The sequence below is a fragment of the Macrotis lagotis genome, chromosome 6, assembly GCF_037893015.1.
Source record: "Macrotis lagotis isolate mMagLag1 chromosome 6, bilby.v1.9.chrom.fasta, whole genome shotgun sequence".
In the NCBI taxonomy this organism is placed as follows: Eukaryota; Metazoa; Chordata; class Mammalia; order Peramelemorphia; family Peramelidae; genus Macrotis; species Macrotis lagotis.
In genome coordinates, this window is record NC_133663.1 from 95,450,331 (window position 1) to 95,464,923 (window position 14,593).

The 14,593-nt window shown below is 35.3% G+C and overlaps 1 protein-coding gene across 1 annotated transcript in view; it reads left to right on the forward strand.

The window, feature by feature from the left end:
- The window catches only part of VWA8 (von Willebrand factor A domain containing 8), a 469,402-nt gene that overhangs the window by 100,093 nt on the left and 354,716 nt on the right, over nt 1-14,593 (forward strand). Inside the window, exons 6-9 of the mRNA XM_074191741.1 lie at nt 3,852-4,016; nt 4,453-4,502; nt 7,931-8,039; nt 10,176-10,280. Of these exons, the coding sequence (XP_074047842.1) occupies nt 3,852-4,016; nt 4,453-4,502; nt 7,931-8,039; nt 10,176-10,280 (429 nt within the window). The remainder of the gene's footprint in view (nt 1-3,851; nt 4,017-4,452; nt 4,503-7,930; nt 8,040-10,175; nt 10,281-14,593) is intronic.

The window sequence follows — 14,593 nt, forward strand, 5'->3', positions numbered from 1 at the left end:
TGAAGCATAGAGAGGATGGATGGGAAGGACAGACTTTGAGGAACTTAATGATGTTTTTTCTGCATGGGAAGATGATACTGATAACTCATGTGAACTTTCTCATTTTTTAGGGTAGTTAGAAGGAGCATATGTAGATAAGGCACAGGAGGGAGCTGAATATAATTGTATAATATAGCATAAAGGTGGAGTCAATGGACAAGAAAGGAAGAAAAGGGAAATGAGAGGTAGAATGGGCTAAGATAGGTCACATAAAAAAGGTGAAAAAAAGTTTTTGCAATGGAGTGGAAAGGGGGAAGGTGAGGGGGAATGAGTGAGTCTTCATTCTCACTGGAAATGGCTCAGAGGGGAAACAACATACACACTTAATAAAGTACAGAAATCTATCTTGCCCTAGAGGAAAAAAAAAAGAGGAAGGAGATGAAATAAAGGAGACAGGGAGAGGGGACGGGGTTTATAGGTGCTAGAGGAGAGGGTAGTCAAATATAACTTATTATTTTTGCAGGACATTGGCGTTGGGTGACTTGTCTGGGGTCATTTGGCTGGGTGATTGTTGGGTGTCTGGGGCCAGATTTGGTCTCAGGGACTCCTGGCTCCAATACCAGTGTTCTGTCCATGGCACCACTTGGCTCCCTGACAACACACTTTTAAGGAGGGGGAAAAAGTGAAAGGAGAGAGAGAGAATGGAATAAATGAGCGGGGGGCATGGAATTGATGGAGGGAAATACAGTTAGCAATAGCAACTGTGGGGAAAAATATTGAAGTAACTTCTCTGACAGATTTATGATAAAGAATATGATCTATCCCAGAGACAGAGCTGATGTTAAATGGACACAGAGTGGAGTACAATTTTTTTCTCTCACTTTATTTTTCATAAAGTGTATCTTTCTTTGTGGGGGGGAGGGGGATTATGTTTACTTTTACAACAAGACTATTTTAGTAATGTGTAAATAAATATATAGGGGGAAAAAAGGTATTGATTCTGAATCAGGAGGCCTGATTTCTGATCCTTTCTCTGATCTCTTTGCTCTGGAACTCAGGTCTCCCTTCTTTAAAAATAACATTTGGTTGGACTAAAGGACATCTACTTACATCTATCTCTGAATCTTGATACTGGGTTCAAGTCCTATCTCTGACACATGCTACCTGTTTGATTATTGAACAAGTCACTGAATCTCTCTCTTAGTCTGTAGGTACAGGCAGTTTGTTGATCTGCAGTGGGAGAGGGAATTTTCTCACTCAGAATTCCCTATTCAAATAAAATCAAGAATTAAACAACAACAAAAAAAAAAAACCTAAGATGAAGCCTGATGGCCTGCTAAGTAAAATTGTAGGTGACACAAAGCTTAGTGAATTAAGTGATTAAATACATTGGAAGATAGAACTGGGATGCCAAAATACCTTGAGAGTCAGAATAGGAGTTGGTAAATGACAGTCCTCGACCTGTTTTTGTACTAAGAATAGCTTTGTATTTTTATTGAAAGTTTTGTTTTATTTTAAAATGTAAAAAACATTCCTAGCTCTAGAAACAGACCTGAACTTTGGTCCTCTGGCTGTGATTTGATGACCCTTGATCTAGAAGAGGAATATATTTTAAAAGATAAATAATATTCAGGCTAAGCATCAAGTGCTGCACTTGAATTTTGAAAAATCAGATATCCAAAGTAAAAGTGAAGAACATAGAAATAGGTAATGGTTAATGTAATTAAAAGACTTAGGAGTTTTAGTAGACAATTAACATTTATGACATACCTGTTCTGTGCTAAATGCTGATAATGCACAGAGAGGCAAAAAGCAGTCCCTTCCTTCCAGGACTTTATGTGAAAGCTAGAGAAGTGTCTTTAGCTTCCAATACATTCACAGAAATATAATGACTCTAATGAAGTAAACTGATAGTCCTGTTATACCGCTCCCCTCTGCAGACAACACTGCAAGCGTTATGTTCTTTTCTGGGTGAGATATTTTATAGAAGACATTGACAAGCTGGAGGGAGTCCAGAGAAGGGTGGTTGAAAGGAACTTGAAACCATGCCACATCAACCTGTGGTAGAGGAATTGGAAATGGGGAGTCCAAAGTAGAAAGGACTATGGGAAGTCAGGATTGCAGTCTTAAAACATTTTAAGGATTGGGAAAGAGGGCATGGTTCCTCCTTACCTTCGATTCATGCCTCTGGAAACCAGGAGAGATGGTGCTTAACATAAGGCAATAATGTCCCAGCAGTTGGAACAGACCTGAAATAGAATGGTTTCCTCTGAATGCAGTGAATTTAAATCATTCAAATTTAAATCTTCAAAGTCTTTAATGAGAGGCTGGCTTTTCCTGCTTCAAAAATGGGCTCGACTAACTTCTGAGGTTCTCTTCTACCTTCTAAATTGGTGATATGCTTGTGTTTCTATGGCTAATAGCTTTCTTTCAGCCCTTTTCTAAAAATGATCTCATCCTGGTTCAATTAGGAGATGTAATTGAGTATAACCCAATTACCAGGCTTTAAAATATTGTTGTAGTTAATTTCCAGAAATGAATATTGACTTTAAATTCATTTGTGGGAATTGATTATGCAGAAGCAATGCCAAGTGGCTTTTATTTGACTCTTGGAAGAAGCATTAGTTAATAGCGCTCATATTAGCTAGCTGATTAGAAAAAATTTGTGCTATGTTGTTGAAACAGTTTTTTTTTCCACATTTTACAAGATTTTTCTTATTCTGTGTCTTTATTGTAGATTTGAGCCTGGACTTGGGAAAAGTCATTATTTATTTAAAAGACACTGAGCATAATTTTGTATCAGGTGAAAATAGGATTGTTCTGGGGCGGCTAGGTGGTGCAGTGGATAAAGCACAGGCCTTGGAGTCAGGAGTACTTGGGTTCAAATCTGGTCTCAGACACTTAATAATTACCTAGCTGTGTGTCTTTGGGCAAGCCACTTAACCCCATTTGCCTTGCAAAAACCTAAAAAAAACCCATAGGATTTTTCCATCACTTGGACTAGAGCTGTTCCTTACAAATTATTTCATATAACAATTATCTTAACTATACATAATCTTCTTAAAAGTAAATATTGTAAACTCAGAATCCTTCTAGTTAAATTTGATTAAAAGTGATTCAATATATTGACTTTTTTTCATAGCATTTAGTGCATTCCCCACTCACCGCTACCTCTTGTCTTATTATGTTGTGACACTTTTGTACCTAGGAGATTGAATTACTTAAAGATGTGATTTTTTTTCTTCTGAGTCTAACACAATTAATAACACAAATTGATATTTCCTAAGCAGTTCTTGAATTAAACTTAAAATTTTGGGGAAAAATTCTATATCTGTGTTTCTGTCATATTTCACTTTAGTTGGACCTAAACCTTAAAGAGTCTGTATTTTTTTAGCACATAAATTGGTTCTGGTATTTAGTTAGACACATGTCAGTATCTTCCTAGAAATGAAGTGGACTGGGAATGAACTAGTTACTCATAATCTTTATTCAGGTGATGAGAAAACATTGTTAGATTCAATCACTTATTCTGATCCCCAGGTATTCTCTTGCAAATGATTTGGTTTTTTCTCTTTTTCTAAACTATGAAGTTACCCATGGTGTCCCCCCCAACCTATTCATTATTAGATATGACCCGATTTTCCTTTACTAAAAGATCCCATGAACCATCATTCTGATTCCTTTACTGTAATCTTGCCACTAATTTCAGTTTGGTTATTTTTGCTTGATGGTTTACTTTTCATATTCTTGATACTGAACTATCCTGAAGTAAGATTAGCCAAAATATACAGTAGAAGCTTCACAGAAAGGTTTGAATATCATCTCCTTGCACAATTAGTTGCATTCTAATTATAGTCTTTTGATACCTGTAGGATCACACCAAAACAGAGCTAGATGAATGGAAGATAGTTAGAGTGAGTGAAGATTTTCGAGTGATTGCTTTGGGTTTACCAGTACCCAGGTATTCTGGAAATCCTTTAGACCCTCCTCTTCGCTCTCGATTTCAAGCAAGAGATATATACTATCTACCCTTTAAGGTTAGTTTTTATATTTTCACCACTGAATCTAATGTTTTAATTACATTATTTATATCTTTTTTTGCTGTCTTTTTTGGGGGAGGGGAGATGATCCCTAAGTAGTTATAGGAATTAGTAGTAGTAGTAGTGGTAGTGGTGATGGTGCTGATGGTGGTGGTGGTTGTAGTAATAATAGAAGAATTAGGTTGGATACATTCTTTAGACTAAAACAGGAGAAATTACAGTGGTATTAAATGTTGAAAGATATGGGTGGGGGACAGAGATAAGAGTGAAGCTTGGTGTTTTTTATTTTAGAACTAACATCATTGTACATTGGGAAGACCTTTTGATATAAATGGCTTAATATAGTGTCTCCTCATTTAGGAGGGTAGAAATGCTATATTTGACCTATACCTGAATAATTGATTTGATGAGTGTTCTTCATATTCTATTTTAGGACCAACTTAAATTGTTATACTCAATTGGCCCCAATGTTTCTGCGGAGAGGTAAGTGGTTCAAGCTATATTATGTTAGGCCAGGTTGAATCAACCATAAATTTTCAGACATATCCTTAAATTAGAATTATTCTCTCTGAGGACTTGAATAAATTCAATAAAAAACTGATCTTGAAATGTATGCTGGATCATATAGAAGATGACAAGGAGAGAAGCAGAAGAATAATGGATTATATTGTAAAAGATTTTAAAGGCCAAATGCTCCTCAGGTTAACAGGGAACCACTGGAGTTTATTGAATGAGAGGGAGATATGTTTAGACCAAGATTTTTCAGTATATTAATTTGGTAGCTGGGTGTAGGAGGGACTGAGATAGGGAGAGACTTCAGAGAGACACAGCAGAAATCCTGTCAAGAAGTGTTGGTGATTGGGGCGGACAGTGGATAGAGCACAGGCCCTGGAGTCAGGAGGACCTGAGTTCAAATCTGGTCTCAGACACTTAATAACTGCCTGGTTGTGTGACCTTGGGCAAGTCACTTAACCCTCTCACCTTACAACCCCCTCCCCCCAAAAAAGAAGCGGTGATTGTGGCAGAAGAAAGGGATCACAAGAATGTTATACAGGTAGGATTGACAGTATTTGCTACTTTGAGTGAGGAGTCAAATATGGTACCTAAAAGTTGTAAGTATAGGTCACTAGGAAGATGATGATGCCCTCAATATTAAGGAAAAAAATTGAGAAAAGGAAAAGATTTTGAGGTAAGGTATCAGCGAAAGGTTAGGACTGGATAAAAATTAGATTTTAGAATCATCTTCATAGAGATGATCATCGAATATATAGGTGTTGATGAGATCACCAAGTGAGAGTATATAGAGGGACAAGAGAATAGAGCCCAGAATGGAGCTTTGGGGGGTGCTTCTGGTTAGTGGGCATGACCTTGACAAAGATCCAGCAAAGGAGACTGAGAAAGAATAGTTAGATCCAAAGGAGGAAAAACAGGAGAGAGTAGTAATGTCATGAAACCTAAAGTGAAAACAATATCAGGAAAAAAGAGCATGACCAACGGTATCATTAAATTTGGTTGTTTGGGAAAGAGCAGTTTCAGTTCAGTTATGAAGTTGGGAAGCCAGACTGCAGAATCCAATGAGAAAAGTGTAAGTATAGGCACCAATTTTAGATGACTTTTTCCAGGAATTTAGCCTTGAAAGAGAGGAGAGATATAGTACAATAGAAGTAGAGATTAATGGATTGATTTTTTTTGTTGTTGTTAGTACGGGGAGACATGGGCATGTTTGTAAGTGTCAGAGAAGAAATCAGGAGATAAAAAGAGATTGAAAATTAGTAAGAAAATAAATAGGATAGTAAATAAAAAAAATAAAGTGGGTCTATACCTTGAAGAGATGATAAAAAAGGGTTAAAAACATCATTTGTACGAAAATATTCATAGCAGCCCTGTTTGTGGTGGCAAAGAATTGGCAATCAAGTAAAAGTCCTTCAATTGGGGAATGGCTTAACAAACTGTGATGTATGTATGTCATGGAACACTATTGTTCTATTAGAAACCAGAAGGGACGGGAATTCAGGGAAGCCTGGAAGGATTTGCATGAACTGATGCTGAGTGAGATGAGCAGAACCAGAAAAACACTGTACACCCCAACAGCAACATGGGGGTGATGATCAACCTTGATGGACTTGCTCGTTCCATTAGTGGAACAATCAGGGACAATTTTAGGCTGTCTGCAGTGGAGAATACCATCTGTATTCAGATAAAGAACCGTGGAGTTTGAACAAAGTTCAAGGACTATTCCCTTTAATTTAGGGGGAAAATAAAACCTATCTTATTGTCTGATCTTGTTATCTCTTATACTTTGTTTCTTCCTTAAGGATATGATTTCTCTCTCATCACACTCTGGATCAATGTACAACATAGAAACAATGTAAAGACTGACAGATTGCTTTTTGTGGGGGGGAGGGAAGTAAGATTGGGGGGGAAAATTGTAAAACTCAAAATAAACAAAATCTTTAACTACAACAAAAAGAGAGAACATAAAAAAAGAAAATAAAGTGGATAGAGAGGTAAATGTGTTAGGGAATACAGGATTTACAGGACTGAATGAATCAAGAGCCTGTGTAGAAATGTTTACCTTGGTAAGAAAAAAAGGTTATCTCCTAATGTGAGATGGGAATGAAGGTAGAGTTAATGAGGGAAAAAAAAATCTGAGTGTCATTAAATGAGAAGAGGTGAGAAGAAATAATCTTGTTGAATGAATTGCTGCTTTAATATTTTTGGGGAGGTGAGAGAGAGTTTGACATTTGAAGAGAGATTTTAAAAAAGTGTAAAAGGCCAGTAGTTGGGAGAGAGGAATGGTAGAGAATTGATTAAGGAACTATAAAAGGATGCCTTGCTGCAGTTTGAATTTGTTTAACAAATTTTTAGTGGATCCAGGCCTCATGGTTTCATGATTTCTCAAGCTTTGTTCAGGAGCATATGACTAGGAGTAAAGACAATAGGTGGTAGGAATTTCCATGATCAGCAATAGAATAAGGGTGATGATTTGAGTATAAAGGTTAGTGTAGAATTGAATGGATTTGCAAAAAGGTCAAGACTGGAAGGGGAGGTAGGAAAGTGTAGCCAGTGCAGGGAGAGAATTGGTGATACCTTGGAATAGAACTGATGGATGGAGAAATTAGGTCATTATGGATACAAAAAAAACAGGATTTGGGAATCATAAGACATAGGGATAAAAGATTATGATCAAGTAAAGAAATTGCAGAATTCATGAAAATGAAAAGGGAATTCTTGTGAATAACTGTATGACCATCTATACAGTTAAGTTGGAGTGGTAAAATAGGTAATGGGAAATAAATAAAAGAATTAGGAAGTTGGAATATTTGAGAGAATATCATGATATATTCTGAAATTCTCTTAGATAAATGCAGGATTTGAGGTGGAGAGAGACTCATTTAGGCACTGAAGTCTTTGAAGAGAGAAAAAAATGTCTTGAGGGCTTAGTAGATAGCAGCTACAAGAAGACTCTTGATAAAGTGATAAAAATTGAGTGAACTTCAAAGGAGAAGAGATTTCTGAGTGATGAAAGTGGTAGTGGGATAAATATTCTGCCTCTGTAACCATGAAAGTTCAACCAGCATTGGAACGGGTGGGCAAGGATGCAGTATCATCAGCAGATATCTAGGTCTTAATGAGAGCCAGAAGATTCAAGACAAAGATTTAAGATGAAAGCTTATTCTAAAACAGACAGGGTAAATCTGAAAAATTGAAGTATAACATTGAGGTAGCAGTAAGCAAGTAACCAGTGGGAGATGAGGAGCAGTGCTTGTACAATGGCACCCCAGAATGGATCACTGGGATAGGGAGGATATCATGATCTTGAAGCATGATAATAGCTGAACTTGTTAATTATTTCTTGCTTAAAGTGCAATAAAATTAAATTTATATTATACTTTTTTTTAATCCTTAAGAGTTTCTCAGGTATTGTCATTTGCTACTACACTCTGCTCTCAAGAATCTTCTACACTTGGACTTCCTGATTTTCCTTTAGATAGTTTGCCAGCTGCAGTTCAAATCCTGGTATGTACATAGAAGCAATGACCATCAAACAGGGCAAAAACATTGTGACTTTTCACAGAACAAATTTTATATAATTTATGTTTTTATTTAATTATATTTTGAGACTGACTTTAAAATGGTTATCAGAAAAAAATGGTTTCAAAGTATAATTCTTTGGAGAGAAGGGATTTTATTTTTGTTTTCTAGATTTCTTGAATTATATTACAATGTCTAAATTCTTTATTGAGATTAGGTTATATATTATTAATAGCACTAATAATACCATTAATGTTTGCAAAACATTACATTCATGTGATTCTTATAATGTTTTGCAGATTGTAAAGAAAAATAAAACAAAAATATGTTTTTTAATTGTTATTATCCAGGAACTAACTGTTTTTAAAGTCTTTTCTAGCTCCAAATTTTCTGATTCTTTTATGAATGGGTATAGGGAAAGAAAGATACTTGGCATTTTCTTCCACCAGATCAGAGTTATAGAAGAAGTTTGGTTTATTGGGGAAAAAATGTATTTTAATCCCATTTCTAATACTCTGATCATGGCCAAATCACTTAACCCTTGTAAACTTGTTTCCTCATTTTTTACAAAGGGGATATCATTTGTAATATTTGCCTGACAAATTGTAATGAAATTCATATGTAAAGTGTTCAGCCCAAAAGCCCTAGATGATTGTGATTTATCTTTTCAAATGCAAATAAGCTACAAATTAGTTTATGGACACTAAGAAACATTTGATTTGGTGAAGCAAAATACCAACATAAGACCTCATCTACATATACTAAAATCTCCCTGCATATCCTAAAATTAAACAATATTGCTTGAATATTGTACTATGATAAATAATGTTACATGATATCCTTTTGATTATTATTAAATGAGGCATAAAACAGGGAGATGCTTGCTACAGATTGTCACTGACATGGAGAATATCCATCTTAGAAGTCAAATGGAAGGGGAATTTTCTATAAATGGTGAGATATTCTAGCTATTCCATATTTGTGAATGATCTTTGAAGATTTGGAGAGCTTCCTAGAAAGAATTATAATTACTCAAAAGAATTTAGCTAGGTAGTGAGAGAGGAAAATGACAGTGAATGAAGAATGAAATTTTTTGACAACTCATAGATTTTTGTCATTTAATACCTATATTTTGGACATACTCTATAGGGGCACAAAGAATTGGGCCCAGAAATGAATAGAAGGTGATAAATATGCTGTATTTCATTAAGGAAATATAGCAGTGTTTTAAGTATCAAAGCTTCTGTCTGAAACACAGGCTAATCCTTTTTCACCAATAGTCTTCTGGTGATGCTTATTTATTGAGAATCATGGAGTGCTAGGATGTCAGGAATTAATGTTCGATAATTGAAAGGTCTGTAGTAGGGCCTGGATGTGCAGTAGCAAAGTAATGAAAACTTTTTTTTTTTTTTTAAGAAAAGAGGTATAAGAGATAGCATTTGGAAGATATATGGCTGGGGAAAGGAGGTAACCTGGTGGTGTGACAGAAATTTATGGAGATCCTAACTCTATTCTTAGATATTCAGTATCAAAAGAATTAGAAGGATTCTTGCATACTGAAACAGAGGATGGAATACTGAACCTGCAGTCAGGAAGTCCTTAGTTCAAATGTGGCATAAGTCATTTACTATCTGGGTCATCATGGACTCTGTTTTTGCCTTAGCTTCCATATTAGTAAAAAAAAGAATAATGATACGGTCTAGTGTATTTGTAAAATCCAATTTTTATGGAATGCTTTGCAAACCTCAAAGTGCTATTTAAATTCTAAATTTATTAGTATTACTTTTATTGTAGTTGTAATTATTCTTATTATCCATAATTTTAATTATTATTATCATCCCTTGAGGTCAACTTATAGGAGGACACAGACAGGAGTCAGGCAGAATCAGAAAGGATCTATCAGTTGTAATTTGTATATTGATGACTCAAAACTCCATTAAAATATTGAAGAAACTATTTGAAATGAGAGAAATTCATTAATAAAATTCATATTTTTGTTCCCTTAAATGAGAACGTTTTTCAGTTGCCAAAAGACTTTATATGATGATTTGTTATTACATTCTTTTTAAATAATGAATATCATGTTTTATGTGGTTTTTTCATATTTTTTATTCTGATTAGGATTCCTTTCCTGCAATGTCAGTCCAGCATTTAATCCAGTGGCTTTACCCGTACACAATTTTACTAGGACAAGAAGGCAAGATGGCAGTGGAAGATGTCTTAAAAGTAAGGACTTGATGTGATATTATTTGAGCTCTATGGAAGTGTAACTATAGCTCTTTTGCCATTGGGTGGCTTAGAGCAGAGCTCAGCACATCTTTCTTGGGGTTTTATCATATGTGAAAAAGTTTCTAATGGAAGATTAGCAAATGAAAAATAAGGATCAGAATGATATATCAGAAAGATTCCGTGAGCTTGAACAGGAAGCAGAACAAAGAGAATACGGGCACAGAAGAGGGAAATTTCTGACTGAAACAAATAAGTGGAAATCATAGAACCAGATCATAGGATAATAGATTAGGAGTCTAAAGAGACCTTAGAAGCCTTGGAAGATAGCTGGATGGTACAATGGACATAGTCCTAGGCCAAGAGTCAGGAAGACCTGAGTTTAAATCCTACCTCAGATTCTTGTCTGTGGGGTGTGACCATGGGCACTAAGCCACTTAACATATTTGCTTTGGTTTCCTCAAGTGTGAAATGGGGATAGTAATGGCATCTATTTCCCAGAGTTGTTATTGGGATCAACTGAGATAGCTATATCTCTTAAGAGAAAATCAGGAACTTATTTAGACTAAATATGTGAAAAGATAATTGTCTCTATGGAACCTAGAATGTTATATTTATTAAGTATTTTATCTTCCTTAAATTAACTAGTTCACACTTGAAATTTATAGTATTTCTTCAATTGAAGCATAATAGATTTTATTCTAGCCCCTTATTTTAACTTCGTGTATGTCTCTCTCTCTCTCTGTTTCAAGTATGTTTCTTGTAAACAGTATAATGTTGGATTCTAGTTTCTATTCCATTCTTCTATGTTTCTTTATTTTGAATTTTTAAAAAATTTATTTAAGGCAATGGGATTAAGTAATTTACCCAAGATCATAGAGTTAGGCAATTATTCAGTGTCTAAAGCTAAATTTGAACTCAAATGGAGAGTCAGGAGGCTCCTTTCTTAGCTATACAATATCAAAAGAATTAGAAGAATTCTTCAGGCCTTCCTGACCCCAGGGGCAGTGCTCTATCCATCGCATTACCTAGCTGCCCCCATATTTGTTTCTTTTTTCTGGGCGAATTCTTCCCCTTTGCATAGTGTATTTTCTTCCTTTCTTTTTTTCTTCTGTTTATTCTTCTATGTGTTTTATTGTCTTTCCTCGAAAGTTTATTTTACTTCTGACCACTGCCTCCCTTAATCTGCCCTCCTTTTAATCATGCTTATCCTTTTTTGTTATCCCCTTCCCCTTCTAATTCCATGTTGGGTAATATAGATACTCATACTTGTGTGTTTGTGTTCATGTTTGTTCTTTCCTGTTTGAATTAATTCAGATGAGAATGAGGTTCAAACATTGCCTGCTACTCCCCCCTCCTTTTTTCTTCTATTGTATAAGTTGTTCTTTGTGCACCTCTTTTAGGTATGATAATTTTCCCCATTCTTCTCTCCCTTTTCCCTTCTCCCAGTAGATCCCTCTCTCTTACCTGTCCATGTTTTTTGAGATGATCCCAACATAGTCAACTCATTTCCATGCTCTCTCCTTACATAGAATACTTCTAATTTGCCTAATAATGATAAAGATATCATCTTCTAATATAGGAATGTAAACAGTTTAACTTTGAGTCTCTTGTTTTTCTCTTTCATTTTTACCTTTTTTATGTTTCTTTTGAGTCTTGTTTTTGAAAGTCAAGTTTTTCTATTCATCATTTCTATTTATTTTCTTTTCATCAAGAATGTTTTAAAGTTTTCTATTACAATAAATATCCATTTTTTTTCTCCTGAAGGGATTATATACAGTTTCACTGGATAGGTTTTTCTTGGTTATAATCCTAGCTCTTTTGTCTTTCAGAATATCATATTCTAAGCTTTCCTCTTCTTTAATGTGATAGCTACTAAATCTTGTGTGACTATATTTTTACATTATTTGAGTGGTTTCTTTCTGTTTGAAATATTCTCTCTTTAACTTGGGATCTCTTTTGATTTAAATTTTACCCTATAGTTGGATATTGGAATCGTTTTCCTTTAAAAATTTTAAAATATAATATCTAGAGTTTTGGCTTTCAGATAACTCAATAATTCCTTGATTTCCTTTTCTCCATCTATTTTCCAGGTAAGTTGTTTTTCCAATGAGATAGTTTACATTTTCTTTGTTTTTTTTAATTTTTTAATCTTGTTTTATTCTTTCTTGATGGCTTATGAAATCATTAACTTCCCAATTGTAATTTTTAAGAAATAATTTTTCTTCATTGAACTTTTGTACCTCATACCTCTTTTTTCCATTTGGCCAATTCAGGTTTTATATTGTATTATTTTGATGCCTGTTATACCAAGCAGTTAAATGTATTTTTATAATTATCTTTCCTTGCTCTCATTTTTTGCCTAATTTTTCCTTTATCACCTTTTTTGTAAAAATTATTTTAACCCTTTCAGGAATTTTTATTGGGCTTGTTGGTAATTCATTTTTCTTTGAGGCTTTGCTTATAACTTTTTTACTGTTATCTTCTGAATTTATATCTTGTTTTTCCCTGTCATCATAATAGATTTTTTATGGTTGGGTTCTTTTTTGTTGTTTTTGTTTGCTTATTTTTTCTATTTCTTGAATTTGAACTCTTTGTTAAAGTTGACTTCATTCTGGTGATGAATGTAGCGTGGGACTGTCCCAAACTTTAGACTTTTTCACATGACCGTTTTCAGAGCTAGTTCTGCAAGTTTTCAGTGCATTCCCCAGGTAATGTGATCTGGGGAGAGATGTTGGCACTGCTTTCTTGCTCTGCAAGTAGATTCTTACCAAGGAAAGCCTGATCTCTTGCAGCCAAGTGATGCTGTTCCTTAGGGCCCCTGATCCCTTGTGACTGCAGGAACTCCTCTCTGCACATAAACTGTCCCAGAAGTATGTATAGCAATTGCCAAACAGCATCCAGCCCAATGCCTAGTGCTAATACAGGTAATCTTTTCCCCCTCGGTTGCTGGATCTCTTTTCCTTCTCTGTCTTGGCTGCTCCTAAAATTGCTATTTCCACTGTCATCATCATATTCAAGGCCCAAAGCTGGTGTTACCTTTAAGTGTGCTCTGGGCCATTCCTCACCTCTCTCTCTATCATTGACCTCTGGGGCTGGAAAAATCTCTTATCTTGACCTTTTTTTTGGCTATGCTGCTCCCTAATTTGATTTGAGACATTGTTTAAAAGTTGTTTGGAGGAGAATGTTGAGAGTTTGATTAATTCCTTTATTCCACAATTCTGGCTCTGCCTCCAGAAGTAAAAATATACATTATTTCTGACAAAATAATTATATGGTTGTGGCCATCTAGTTTAAGTTCTTTATTGTACAGATTTGGGAGCTCACTTATATGAGCGAATATGGTTAAAGGCTATATGTATGGTTTCATTGATACAGGGAACCTCCAAGGTAGGGAATCTCCCCCCCACCAATGCAGGTTAGCGTCTTCTCTGTAATTTATAATCTTATTCGGTGGATTTTCTCAATTTCTATTTTGCCCTCTGCTTCTATTGATATCAGGGTAGTTTTCCTGTAGTAATTCTTTGAAAATGATGTCAAGGTTCTTTTCCTGTTCATGACTTTCAGGTATTTAAATAATTTTTAGATTATCTTTCCTAAATCTGTTTTCCATATCAGTTATTTTTTCAATGAGATGTTTCACATTTTCTTCTAATTTTTCATTCTTTTGGTGTTGAAGTATTGTGTCCTGATTTCTCTTAAAATCAGCATCCTCCCTCAGTTCCATTCTTTGTCTGAAGGATTTATTTTCCTCAGAGAGCTTTCTTATCTCTTTTTCCATTTGGCCAATTCTGTTTATTAAAGCATTCTTCTCCTCAATAACTTTTTGAACTGCTTTATCCATTTGACCTATGCTGGTTTTTAACATGTTATTTTCTTCAGCATTTTTTTGGATCTCCTTGACTAAGCTGCTGACTTCTTTTTCATGATTTTTTCTGCATCTCTCTCATTTCTTTTCCCAATTTTTCTTCTACCTCCCTCACTTGATTTTCAAAGTCTTTTTTGAGCTCTGTCATAGCCTGAACCCAATTTCTGTTTTTCTTGGAGTCTTTAGATGCAAGAGCTTGTGTTTCCTCATCTTCAGACTGAGTGTTTTGATCCTTCTTGGGATCACAGGCAAAGTATTTCTCAATGGTGTTCCTCTTTTTTCTCTGCTTACTCATTTCTCCAACCTGTGCCTTGTTTTGGGGTGCTTCCTGAGCTTTTGAGTATTAGTGGGGCACCCCCCCCCCCCAAGGATCTCTGTTTGTGAGGCTCTGTCTTCCCTCCTGGTCTGTGAATGACCACGAGCAGCCCCCTCTGCCATGGGGCCG